General features: G+C 37.8%; 1 protein-coding gene across 1 annotated transcript in view; it reads left to right on the top strand.

Moving 5' to 3' along the window:
* trip4 (thyroid hormone receptor interactor 4) overlaps positions 1-14,894 on the top strand; it is a 56,513-nt gene that overhangs the window by 22,019 nt on the left and 19,600 nt on the right. The window contains exon 12 of the mRNA XM_058630299.1: positions 1,571-1,673. Coding sequence (XP_058486282.1) covers positions 1,571-1,673 — 103 coding nt within the window. The remainder of the gene's footprint in view (positions 1-1,570; positions 1,674-14,894) is intronic.

Here is a 14,894-nt window from a genome sequence, read left to right as displayed (position 1 = left end):
TTAATAATGAATTGTTTTCTTGCCATCACAAAATAATAACAATTATGCATTTGTTAAAGAATCACTGTCATTTGCCTTTAGGGATCAAGAGAATCTTTTAGGGCCGCCAAAAATATTTAGATGGCTCTGAGTGTTTCTTTCTTTTCCTCCTTGCCAGTGTATTACACTGAAGATGACATGGACTGTAATCTGAAATAAACATCTCTATCATCTTTCCCCAGTTTGTCAGGGGTCCATACAGATGGGCTGCTGATTTCCCTTAAAAGCCCCAAATTTGTCACAACCTTCAGTGCTCCTTTGAGGGAGATAGGGAGTCTAAGAAAGGGGGAAAGTGGGAGAGAGGAAAAAGCATGCTGTCATGAAAAGAGCTGCTTCCTGGCTGGCTAGATGCAATCATGGGCACTATCTGATAGAGCCAGAGGAAATTGGATGAGCTGAGAACCGTTGGTTGCCAGTGATGGGAAAGATGACTCCTTTGTCACTATGTCAGTCAATTCCCCGTGCTCACCTGAGAGACCAATCAATAACACAAGGGGAGAGAGGCTTTCTTTTGTGTATTGGTCTCTGTGTGCTCTAGGCTGTTGTCAATTATGTGCTGTAAAACACCTTCTTCGAAGGAATGTGGTTTGGCATGTTTTGGGGTGTGCATAAATATGTCAAGGATATGGTTAAAATGTGATGTGTTTTTCTGGATTTTGCAGCAGGGCTGGATTATGTGGTTTAAGGTTCATCACAGTCAAGTTTCAAATGGGTTAATAAGCCACATGCAAAATAATTTGGTTTAAATGGATGTCTATAGGAAAATTAGCCTACTTCCTATTTGATGTATCATGTCAGGACATTTTTCTGAGGAGTTAATGGGTTCAATTGCCAATTTCAGGTCTTCAGTGGCACATGTCAATTTTGTAAATTATGTTCTACTAGGAGGAAAATAGATTATAGAGTACAGCGCATGAGTGGACACCAGTGTGATTGACAGCAGGTATCATTCAATAGGAGCATGGTCATACCTCTGAACTTCCAGGTGTAAAACAACTTGGCACTGGCCAAATCAGGAGGCTAAATAACAGGATTTGTATGGGTGATGTCACGACTGGTTGTCACTTGTTTATATGTTTTCAATATTTACAGTGACATGTAATACAGTAATTGACAGTGGTGTACATAAAAAGCACATGTCAATAATGTTATTGGTGTGATACCATGTAATACAGTAATTGATAGTGGTAGATACATAAAAAGCACACATGTCAATAATGTTATTGGTGTGATGTAGTATTGCTCCACATAAGTTTGTATGTGAAAAATGTGGTGGTGCTGCTATTTTCATCTCATCTTTAAATGGTAATGCATGGCGCAATTGCTGTCATTAACAACTGCATCATTAGTTGTGTAATTATGTTGTGTAAGACCCAGAGAGACTCATAACTATACAAGTATAAAAGTCAGGTAGGAATGACAGTTGGCATGATTTAGACATTTACCTTTAGACAGGGTGTTGTGCATTTTAACATTCTGTGCACAATATGGCCAGTTTTAAACTGCTGTTTTTCTTTTCCCACCACTGCAGTTCCCTGGTACCTGTGAGGAGTCTGCTTCCCCTTTTGTCTTCATCTGCGCCAACCCCCAAGAGCTGCTGGTGAAATTCCCCATGAAAGGAAAGCACAAGATCTGTAAGTCTTATTTCTTACACACCAGGAAAAGTCAAGTGTATGAAATTAGAACAAGCCAAAAAAAATTTTTTCATCATTTATTTATTTTCAATTTGCACAGATCCTGATTATTTTATTTTCATTCATGAAACAGAATTAGCCACAAAGCATGCTCCCACATACAGTACACATGTACATATTATTTCTGAGTCATCTGTAAAGACTGGATTTTCTGTCCAGTTGCCTGGGGGACAAGCTGAGCCTGGATGTGCTGTGGTGCTGCTGTATTGTGTGATTTATAATAGGACTCAAACATGTTTCCCTCTGCTGCCATTGCTGTTGCTGCAAAATGATGTACCTGCAAGCCCTTTTGTTAATATTTCAGAACCCTCTAAAGACATGAGAGGATTGTTTATGCAGCTGTGCCTCTCTCGGATCTTTCTAGATCGATGGAGGAGAAGCTCAAACTAAAATGTGCCCCCCTTTTTTATTCCACTGAAATCCTAAATATGCATTTGTTTCCATATTGTGAAATAGCAGCAGTTACATAGGTCTTAGATGTTCAACACATTGCCTGACAAGGAAAATTACATATTCAATGAGGGATCAGCACTTCTTCAAACTGTGCTGAAATGATTTTGATTTAGATGGTTTTGGCATACATTAGTGTAGAAATACAGTTGAAGTCTTCAGCTCTGTTTTGGAAATCGTCAGAATGTTGCATTTTCCTGCTACACTACATCTGAAGTGAAACAATTTGCTACACGCACACACTTACACTTTCATTTACTTTTTTAAGTATTCTTAAATTGTTTATGCATTTCATTCTGTCATTAGCTTGGTCTTGGATAAAAGGCTGAGCTTGATAAGAAATGCTGACACCATGTTCTAGCCGTGCTGTTGTAAGCACAGCGAGGGACTCTGCACCTCTATAATTTAAAATGAGAGTAGCTTGTGGTTTTATGAATCAGCAGGTTACTTTTGAGTTTTGGTTTGTTGAACCTGCTTGTAGGGAAACTGTTAAGCGATTCGTAGATTCTTTCTTATATAAAATTTGAAAATATCCAAAGGGACAATTTGTGATCTAGATGGGAATATTTCCCTTTTGTTTTCTTAAAAGAAAAATGCTGTCTCAAACTAAAGAATGAAACCCTTAAGTAAGCCATTTCTCTATGATTTTGTTTTGAAGCCTGCAGTCAAGTCAATTAGATTAACTTTTATTCTGACTCAATGACATTTTACATCTTTTCCTGCAAGAGCGCTGTACTGTTATATACTACTAGCTTTCTTTTTTATTATCCCTTCAAGCTTTCATGTGTAATTTAATACACCTATTCTCAGACACACACATCAGATAACATATATTTCAGAATTGTTTGTAGAGTTTATTTTATAGTAAAGTTTAATTGTAATACACCAAATTTATTAACCATTTGAAAATATGCTATTTCTGAAATAGTGAAGTAATTCACATGCCCTATTACCTGATTTGTATGAATTGCATGCTCTCCTGAAGTCCTGGACATTAGTCACAATATGCACTCGGCTATTTATGTTATCCCAGTATTTAGATCACATATCCTGATGCAGTGAAGCCACCCAATCCACTCCAGTGACTCTTAAACACCAGGCAGCTTTTCACTATCTCACTCTCTTGCTCTCTCTCACCTACTCTTACACCTCAATTCCCTCTGCATCTCATGGGTCAAGGCATTTCTGCTCATCTTACTCAGGGAGCAATGGGGTGGGAGGTTTCAGCACAAGTATCTTTTTTTTTTTTAGCTCCCACAGTAGCAAAAAATATGTGCTTGTCACTGCATTGTCTGCCATCTCATGCATCTCATAAGGCACAGTGCCATCCTGTAGTTTTTTCATTTGGGTGGTAAAACATTAATATGGCAGGCATTTTCTTGTAAGTAACATAAATGAAGGCACTGTATTGTATGTGTGAAAGGATTAATAGATGGGCAGGTTATAAGAATATAAATTCTAACAAAATTAGATATTTTTTCTTCACCTGCCTTTTTCTTGGCAGGGGGATGTGGCTCAGCAGGTAGAGTGGGTTGCATGCTAGGTTTGTTTTCCAACTGAAAGGTCAGGGATTCGATCCCCGGCTCTTCTACATCCACATCTATGGCGCATTTCCACCGGCTCTACTCTCCTCGCCATGGCACGGTTTAAGTAGTGTTTCCATTAGCATAGTACCTGGTACCAATAAAATAGTACCTGGTACCAGGTACTATTTTTAGTACCTGCTCAGGCGAGGTTCCAAAAGTGTGCTGAGTAGGTACTATGCGATGATTGGTCAGACTGCCGGCCACTGACTGGCCAGAGTGCCGTCACAGGAAGAGACGTCCCACACACAAATCAAGCCGAACAGTGCCAAACTGTAAATCACTTAAAACTACTTAACAATCCTAAAAATGTGGGTTAATCTCCAACAATTACCAGGGAAATCTCTATAATTAACAGTCCGGTGTATTTAGGGACAGCACTGGCGATCGCGAGTGGCATCACAGAACGGTGCCACTGTTGTCTGTGGAGTAGGAGGCTGTACTCCGGAGGTGTGTGGACAGAAATCAAGCCAAACAGTGCCAAATTGTAGATAAATGAAAGCTACTTAACAATCCTAAAAACGTGGGTTAATCTCCAACAACCACAGGAGTCTGGTGTAAAGTCACTAGTCACTCGTGTGTGTGTGTGTGTGTGTGTGTCACGTATGAAACAAAGTCCCCGCGGTTTCACTCAGCTGTGCAGTGTTTACTCCGCCCATGTTAAGTAGGTACTTTTTTTGCGGTGGAGAAGCAACCTGAAATGTGGAAATACGCCACTACATGCAGATGTGTCCCTAGGCAAGACACTCGGCTTTAAACTGGCTATGTAGAAAGTGGGTTTCAAAGATGGAAAAGTGCTGCATATACAGTAGATGTGCTGTTGAATGTATGTGTGCATAAGTGTTAATGGTTAAAGGACACCACTGTATTATAAATTATTTATTATCCTCAGCAGATACTGTTGATATAGTCAACTGGATTCGCTTGAGTTTTCTGAAGAACATTTAATCTCATATCCACAAAGCTTCCCCAGTTCCAAGTGCAGCTGCCTTTATCTACCCTCCTGAGAATATTGCATATTACATCAGTTATCAAATAACCTGATGCTGCCCCCCTTCCTCACTCTCAGCTTTGTAGATAATATAATATGTTAGATACAAACTCGGTCATTAACCTGTGGAGGAGTGTGTGGCATGTAAAATGGCAAAAGTCCAAGTCTCTTTCCCTATAATAAAGGATGTGTATCGTGGTTTGTGGTCACATTGTGTGTGTGTTTGCTGAAGGTCAGTCTGGGTGTTGAAAGCTATTTGGCACTCTGACATGAACCCAAATTTCCTTTTTCTCTTCCTCACAGCGATCCCCCACTTCCTCCCTCCATGTTTTCAATAGCCTGACATTCTCTGTACTATGGTCAGGCTGTGTGCACACAAGTGGAGAAAGTACTATACATCCTATCTTCCTGCAGTGTGTGTGAGCTCCAGTACAAAATATCAAACCAAATGTTTGTTGCTGTTGAATCAGCCAGATGCTGATACTTCCTTTTGAGCTATGTTTTGCCCTCCCTATTGTCACCCTCCCATAGTATCAAAATTATATTGCTGTAAAACACAAAGAGCGCATATCGTGAGTATTACTAGCAAGAAAAATACAGTACATATAGTATCATAAATCTGCTCCTATATTAAAATGACAAAGCGCTAACTAATGTTTGCTAACCTTCAACGTCATTCTGTTGTGTTCAAAGCATTGAATAAATGTAATATTCAGTGATGTTTGAAAATGTCAAAAACATCATTATGTGTTTTTGGTTTATACATTCAGACATGAACTAAGCATACAAAGAAGAGATTTGTCACCATATATAATAGCATGTTTATCCAAAGTCCAATGGCCATTCTAAGCGCTTTCTTCAGTCTCCTGCTTAAAGTGTAACTCTTACAATAATATATCAGTTCAGTTGAGTGGGGTGTGATCATTGGCTTGTGTTTTTCTTTTATCTCTTAAGGTGTAAGACATTGACTTGTATATAAAAATGACTTCATGATTTTCAAAGGACCTCAAGGTCAACAAAGCAGTTATTTTGTGTTCAGCATGAGGTGCAAAATTAATTTTCTTCAGTTTCTTTTCTTTCAAAAGCCACTCCAACTGTTATCAATAGCAAACACTTTCCACATTCAATCTACTGTATGCATAGATTTTTACTATTTAAACAGTTTTGCTGTTACAATGTCACATTTTCAAAAAGCGTCCGGTATATACTAGCCTTAGATTGTTTGGCTTGAATGGAAATGTGCATAGTCATTTTAGATAAGAAATATAGTTTTCTTCTTGAATGCCTTACAAACCAACTCTTTTGAATTGTGTCACATTATCCATCCATCAATGTATCAACAGATGTTCTGCACAAATGCATTCTTGCTGTCAGAAAAATAGTGTAGCAAGAAAGCAGACCAGGTAATTATTGATTAGTCATATACTTTTATTATAATGGAGGAAATGAAGGTCACTTCTGTGACATTTCTTTATTTTGGAAGGATACTCCATCAAAAGTAAGTTTAAATCTCTCATTTCTTGTGTGAGTTAAAATGACCCAGTCTGTCAGTCTCCAATAATACAGTGCAACTGTAAGATTTCAATCACGGTTGAACTGATGAAATCCTTTTTTCTGTGTATCCAATTTTTTTTATTATTATTTGTGGGTACTATGGTTTGACTGAACGTATACATGCAGTAACTAGACTCCCACTTCGCACTGAGTAAGTACAGTTCAATACAACAGCAAACAATCCTTCAGCAGTTGCATTGTTTGAAACACAAAAGCAGAGCCACTGGCATTATGTGTTTACAGCGCAGCCAAACACATTTTGGTTCTTCTTTTTCCTGCTATACTTAAAACTGAATCACTGTCAGTGAATGCAGTCGGGGCTGACCTTGATGACAAGTATTTTGTTTACTGTGACTGCTTCACAATTTAAGCAAGCCAACTTTTCTCTTGCTGAATGTTTTTCTTTATGTGAAACGGCAGCATAAAGAACTGTTGTGAAAAGTGAAGAAGCCAAAAGCAGGCTGTGTTTTGGTGCATGCTTGGTTAAAAGTTGTTTATGACTGAATCCACCACTACATTCTCCTCATAATTTCCTGTTGCTAAGTTGTTTTAGCTTTGTTTACATTTCCAAGAAAGTCCTGCATAATTTGGTCCTAATTATAAGGAAAATAGAAAGTACCTGCTCAGAATATTCATGTTCAGAAATGTTATATTGAAGGTTTTGTCTGTGAAAGGTCAGAACTCAGTAAACGTGCTACGTGTTCAACTGTATTTGTGAGTCAGTCAATTTGAAACAGTTTTAACAGCTTTAACATCGGTGGTTAGATTAATATTTACTTTTTAATATGTTATATTTCAAAAACCTGAAGAATGTGAGATCTTTTGTTTTATTTTATCAGTAATTCCCCTGAATATTGATATCTGTGTTTTACTTATTAAACAATGAGGGGTTATTGCTAAAAATCTATAAAAATCTTAACATCACTCATGCTGAAAGTGAGTTTGTTTAATTGACTCATAAATCTGCTCTCTATTAAAGTGCAATTTATAGTAGCTACACATATAGTAAGTTAGTCATTAGTTGCCGCTGTGCTTGTCTTATCATCTGTCTTCATCTGCTCAGAGCAATGAAATCTAGTATAATACATATCAAGCACACTTTTGGGAATTGCTTGAGGCAAAGAAATCGTTATTTACCTATGTTTCTGTGTAACAATCATGTGCCAAGAGACTAGTGAGTATACATCACAAATAAAAGATTCTCTTTATTTGGTTGTATCATATAACACATTGTACTTCCAGCTCTTTTTCTCAATTTGATTTGCATTCCCCACACATGGATTATTGAGCTGATGCAAAATGTATGGCTTTTATCCCTCAGGTTTGCAGCAGATATGGGTATAACAGAATATATTCCCTCTGAAAATACTGAGTTAAATTTTGCTCTACTAACAGTCAGCTGCACTGTTACCTTGTTCTTACTGCTTTGTTTTATGTGTGAAATCACAGCACCATGGGATTGCAAATAGAGAAAGCCAATTACCTAACAAATATCCACCTTCTCTCCTGAGGTAGCCATGATTTTTTTCCCCCCACTCTTTGTTTCTCCTTTCTTCTGTCATCCACTATGGGAGACAGAAAGAGGTCAGAGTGGCGGAAGTCCTGTTTTGGTTATTTATTCATAGATTTTTCATTTAATATTCATGCCTATTTCAGGACCATCTTGGTGCAGGGGAGAATTTGCTGCCTTGGAGGCAGCCAGGGCCAAAAATCAGGTTTCAGCTTGAATGAGCCCTGTGGATGAAGGAAAGAGAGAGAGATGGAGGAAGGAGAGAGCAGGGTTTCATGTGTTAGCTAGTAAATGAGAGGCAGGCCTTGAAGGTGACAGGCTGTGTTTATTACTGATCTGTCAGCCGGTTCATGGGGAGAGGAGAAGAGAGAGCAGAGAGCTGAGCTGCTGAGCAGAGACTGAAGTACACAGGCATGGAAGCAAAGGAGAGCCCTTAGCAGTAAACACATAGTGTATCTGCTTGTCCTAACAGATTCAGTGAACACAATCCTGCATGTTGAACCACTTTAATTGGCAGTTAAATTGGAGTCTGTTAAAAAGAGATTTTTAGGGCAATCAAACAGTAAGACGGATACCTTTGTTAAATAAAGTATATCATGTTTGAAACTTGCTTCTCTGTGCTGCATGTGGGAGAATGTGCACAACGTACAGCCGACTTGCATGTATTGGTCGCTTTATCACATGATGGTGATAAAGTGGGCCTGACTCTTGGTGCTGGAGGTGGCTATTGAAAGTTCGCAATATAGTGTTTGTCATGGCCGACTGTGCAGCAAGAGTTGTTAATTTTGCTAAAGCAAAATGTTTTAGCTTAAAACGTAAACATGATTTGATTGGCTATAGCACCTGTTCTGGAAAGTTTGTGTAATGTAACTCGAGTGGTTTGATCTCATAACTATACACAATCAAGATAAATAGAGAAGCCTTAAATTTAAATCAAATCTTAAGGTCATTTGAAAACGTAAGAGGACGCAAACATCTTCAATTTAGTCCTTAGTTTTGATTGATTCTCCTTTCAAAAGATTAATCAACCAAACAGCTTGTTTGAAGGTCTGTATGATGCCTTGGTGAGAATTTAGAGGTGTCTGTGCATTGCCAACTGCAATGATCTGTGTACGTTCACATCTCTGAAAGCTATGAATGGATGTGTTTTATCAGAGCAGATAAATAACATAGCAAGCTGCACTAGAATGTGTGTGTGGCTTTATTTTGCTGTATCCTCATGTTTGTCTCAATGCACATCAGTGCTGTATGTTCAGTGATTATTGTCTATTTGTATGTGTTTTTTTATTTGTTTAATTTCTTGGTTTTGTCATCTGCCATTTGTAATAGGTCTTATAGGTCTTTACCTATTTTGCTAAAGGGTGAAAATTCAGTGTAGAAACTGCTGCACTACATAGCAATACATTCATCATATGATGTCATTATCATAACCAATCAATGGACCATTTATCTGTAAACAGTCATCATATGACATGACATTGCTTTTTTTGGACTCGCTCACATGCTGTCTGAATGATGTTATTTTTTATATCTGATGATGATGGCTTAATCTGCCATGAGTTGGAATGAGCTAAAAAACATGAAAGTCGGCCCAATTAGTGGAAACATCTGGCTCAGTGTACTCTACAAAACAGCCTCTTCTGTGATGTATTCACTGTGATTTTGAGTTTTTTGTTTGTTTGATTGTTTTGCTTTTTATCATAGTTTCATCGCCTGTTTGTCTCTAACCCATAGTGTGTGAGAGGGTTGTCTATCAGGGTCAGCACAGGGGGGCTATAGACAGATGTGCTTGACAATGGTCCCCCCCTTTACACCTGGCATTAGAATGCCTTTTCTGTGATTGAATACCACTTCACCACATGATTTTACACCTGGTATTAACATGCATCTCCAGTGTCCACATCAAGATCCGATTACTTTCCAGCCCTTATGTCACCTCCCCCTCTTCTTTTAAGATTTCCAGCATCAGACTACAGTGTCACATCCTGTGTGCTGCCATATCAATAACAACAATGTTAGCTGCTCAGAGCCACACAACGTATTTCTGTCCACGTAGTTGTGAGTGAAGGGGAGACGCACTGAAGACACATCGGAGACTCGTTGCATTTACATTTCTGTTCAATGTGTTCACAATGCACCTCCTGAAGTGGTTTCGCATATTGGATAACAATCCGTCCTCAGGTGTATTTTTACACTTGTACTTAGAGAGAGAGATTATCATAAATGCAGTTTGTTTAGTGTCTTGATATTGTTCATTTTTCAGGTTAGAAAATGAGAAACAGTAGACATCTCCACAGTCCACATAGCTGACGGATATGAGGATGTTAAACTAGGCAATGCAGTCAATCAGTGTCAATGGATGTTTTTGCCTGTGTAAAATTAATTCATATTAATATTTTTGGGTTTTGGACTGTTGGTCAGCAAACATTTTAAGAATTTTCACATCAATAACTGATCAGTTTAATGACAAAATAATGAGTTACTGCCTTAATACAAAAATCTGAATAGACCTGAGTTGCTACCTAGCTCAGACCAATACAATTGTCCCGCAACAATTCCTCCATTCATGATATTTTAATATTTAGTTGTTGAAATACCCTTACTTATGTAAATAGAGAAAAGGACGGTGTAAACTGCAAACTGCAGCTTTCAAACTTGTAGTATCAGCCCCTGTGACCTGTGAAAAACACTGCTACATAAGTATACACACTGACACACTGCTGCCCTTTAAGTCCATTAATTATTTTAAAACTCATAGCCAATGTTATCACCTTACTGCACTCATGAGAACGATCAACAGAGGTAATTCCCCTCAGTGGAATTAGCTCTGTTGTCAGCTGTCACTGTTTTCACGTTGCCTGTTTTCAAAGGAGAATTAGATTCTTGTAGTTTTCCTCTCCCTCTGAAAAGAGGCAGACAGATGTAATAGCCATTAGCCTCGGGGAGAGACGGCACAGATGTGTCAACAAGCCTCGACTTTTACAGTCCAAGTGAAGTCTGAGCAAACGGCAGCCTGTGTGCTTGAGCAGTGATCCAGGGGCATGGTTGCACAGCATTGCCCCAGGATTTCATACACACTGCGACTCTAGTTCTCATCACAAGACTGGGTCAGACCACCCCAATCTGGGAAAAAAAGAAATGTAGGGGGAAACCTGAGTGCTGCCACCTCACTGACAACAGCCACACAACCGTGTCCTTCATGAATAAGTAATGCAACCTTAAATACACCATTACTAAACTGTGTGTATATTCCTTTTGTGGTAGAGAGCAGTATGTAATAGCTAGGACTAGAATTGATGCTTTGTTTTTTAAATAAAACACACATTTTCCAGTTATTTTTCTATTTATTAATTGAATAATCATTTGGGCTGTTCATTTACATTAAACACAGAAAATTCCACATTGCTTTTTTTATTCCAACTGAAATCCAGGAATTTACAATATAGCCAGAATGCAACAAAGAAAGACAGCAACATTTTACAGTAGCTTTTTTTATTGTTTTATTTTGTAGTAGCTAAATCAGCAATACTGTTTGTTTGCTATAATGTTAGACTATAACCGTTACTTGAGCAACTCTCTGAAATGATCTAATTTCCTCCTTTCTTACTTTCTCATGACCACCAAAACCACCTTCAAAATTCAATTCTTTATCTTAATTTGATCTCAGTTTTCGGTTGCATTTGCTAGATGAAAGAGTTCACATTTTAATTAAGCTGTAATGGCACCAGCAAGTTGATATTTTTCCTCCCTGCACATTTCTCCCTAGTCAGCCCTCTCCCTCCCTGTATGTTTGGCTTGATCTCTTCAAATTTATTTCTTACTTTGTAACCAGAGGCAAGAGCCCTTGACTTGCTGCCCCCATAGCCGCAGCCAAGGCAGCCATTTAAGTTGTGATTAAAAATTAATGGTTGAGTGAGAGGCAGCAGAGAGGGAACAAGGGGGGAGGGCATTGGAAGGAGGAGACAATGCTTGAGCAAGAGGATAGGCTTTGGATAGAGCAGCGAGCCCAAGCAGCAGCTGCTCCCTGATAAAGGGTTGGAAGGTCTTCTCACAACTCTGTTGTGTTTAACTGCCCTGCTCACACCCCACCATGAATATTGCATTACCACACTATTGGCACCTTGTGTTACACCCACTGTGTGTTCAGCAGAGCTGTGGCCACATCAGCAAAAAAATGTAAGTCAAGTATGTGTCCACATTTAGCAAGACATACCACACAAACCAGTCATTCACTGCAGACTCTGTTCCAATGTATGACATTACACTAAATACTTTCCAGTTGAAGACTAAGAAGTCACAGGAGTAGTGATCAGTCACACACACACACACATAGTAGATTTTTCTCAACTTGCGGTGTGCTTTTTGTGAAGCTAACTTGGTGCATCAGCCTGACTTTATGGCCATTTTTTGTAAATATATAGAAACACCATGCAAACACATCAGTTTATAATATAAACACAGAAATGTGAAACAAGACACATGTATATGGAGGATGAAAAATCTGTAAATAAACAAATTAGATGAATTAATTGATAAACAATAAATACTAGTATAATTCCAGTAATAATGGTTCCACATGTATTTACTTCTGTGTTGTATGCTAGTGAGGTAGGAGGGTCTGTGTTTCAATCCAAAGCAGGGTGGTTACAGATGCATGATGATTCAGTTTGACTACTTCTGCCTGGCAGAGAACAGCCAGTGCTCAGCTAAGGTTAGAGATCTTACAGAAATACAAAACTGCACAAGTGCCATATAGTTCTCCCATGTATACATTCATACTGACAAGTTAAGTTTGTTGTGTTTCAGCCTGTTAAATGTTGGAAAACAAGGAAGCTAACTGTCGTTGCTGGCCTCTGGGGCTAACTAATGCTACCTTCTCTTGCTAATATATTAATAATCTATGTATTAATTTATTCACCTTTTTTATTTATTCATTTATTATGTATATATTTATTTATAGATTTGTCATATTTTGTCCTCCATACATGGCTTGATTAAACATCATGTTGACATTTAAAGACATAATCATTTTAGTATGTCACATCACATTTGCTACAATTTTGTAAATGATCAGACTACATTACATAGACACAGACTTATTCGAGCTATAAGGTTAATATATTAGTCAATCTAATCACAGTACTTTTTCATTTGTGGAAAACCGGAAAAAAGAGCATTATCTAAGAATGCAAGTCGAAGCTATAATCAGATTTGTAATACTGCGATTGCCATCTCCTCCTTGTCACCCACCGTCTTACTCCTACTCTCTGTTCCTTCTGCTCTTTCCACGCTTCTAACATTATTTGTTAATTCTGTCCTATTTCCTCTGATGCTGTTGCTGCCATCGCTGTTCTTGCTTTGGGTGTTATTTGCAATGCTAATGAGGCGAGGCAGCAAGTAATGGTCTGTAGGTAAAGGAGGCTGCCTGGAATGATAGTGATAATACAGCTACTGTGGCTCATGGACACTTATCATGGAGAGCGACTTCACACAGTATCATTTTAAATCTTATAGGCACTTTCATGTGAGTCACCAGAACCTTATGAAAGTCTTTTAGTTTTTGGATGAATAGTCACTCTTACAAAAACAAATACTAAGGTGCTACCTTTGTAATGCAATAAGTTCCTGTTAATAGCAGTATGTTGCTTCTGTCAGAGAAAGGCAACAGAATTTATATTACATATTTGAGTTTAAGAGCTTTATATTTCCAGCCTGTACTTCCATATTATTTTACCATTGCAGTAGTGGACCAGATGTTTCTTGTATACGGCAAAGAACCATTACTCGATTACAACCCATGTCATCATCATCAGCCAGCGTTCAGCAGGCAGATTCCCCACTTATCTCCCTACTGTCTATGTGATTGAAATTACAGACAGACTAATGGAAACAACAAATAAATGGATTATTGAGCAACTGTTAGTGGCTTGATTTACAGAGCTGGCAATGTATGCTCTTCATCTTGACGGAGAAAAAAAAATCAAACAATAGAAATGTACTGTAATGTATGTTTCAGCTCTCAGTTTGTTTTCAGTAGTTTGTTTTTTTCTCAGCGTTCTCTATTTGAAGAACAAATACATGCATAAATATGGATTTACCTATATTTTGTGAATCATCACTTTTTCCTACAATCATGATTTACAAACAAAATGTGGTAATGTAGAATGTTTTTGTCCTCTTCTTTACAGTCGCCCTACCAGTTCACAAAAACATGATTACAGCTAAAAGCACCACACCAGTTTTATTCAGTATGATCCATTTTAAACATGCTATCATAATTAGTGCTGCAGCTAACGATTATTGTCATAATCTGTGAATCTGTAGATTATTTTAACCAAACCTGGAAATTATGTTGTTCTTGAATGTCCTGTTTTGTCCAAAAACCAAACTTATTCAGTTTTAATGATTAATGAAACCGATTTATCGATTATCAAAATAGTTGTCAATTAAATTAGTAATCAGTTAATAATCAATTAATCAAATAATTGTTACAGCTCTAATCATAAGCATCTGGAAAACGATGACCCACATAAAAACTGCCACCTTTAAATGATGATCTACACAAGCTTGGTATTTAAATTTAGCCACTAATGCTATTATTGTGTAGTATTTTGTTGTTTAATCATGGGAGTTAGAAAGAAGAGGATTAATTATTCATAAACCTTTTCTGTTTGAGATCCATAACCCTGCTGTATTTTTTTTTGCCTTTTTACAGAGTAATTATCTGTTCTCTATAAAAGTGGTAGTTATTATCCCAAGTGTCCAATAAGAAGAATTGCTGAGCGCTAGAATCAAATCCTTGCTGAAGACTTTAGGCAACAAGCTGGTAACTGAAAATTGTGTTTACAGTATAATATGAATCACAATATCTTGTTAGTCTTTTAATGATTTTAATGTACTTTCTGTTAAAAAGTGAGACAGAGTTTCGCTTTTGTTATTGTATTTTTGTAATCGAGATCTTAAAGATTGTTTTTGAGTTAGATAAACTTGACCATCTAGATTTGTGGGTCGGGGGAAAATAGCAACAGTCAGTGGTCTGTGGGAGGACTCTGTTAAGGTGCTTGAATTGGGTG

The sequence above is a fragment of the Solea solea genome, chromosome 5, assembly GCF_958295425.1.
Source record: "Solea solea chromosome 5, fSolSol10.1, whole genome shotgun sequence".
NCBI classification, from domain to species: domain Eukaryota; kingdom Metazoa; phylum Chordata; class Actinopteri; order Pleuronectiformes; family Soleidae; genus Solea; species Solea solea.
This window is presented reverse-complemented; position numbering and strand designations above follow the sequence as displayed.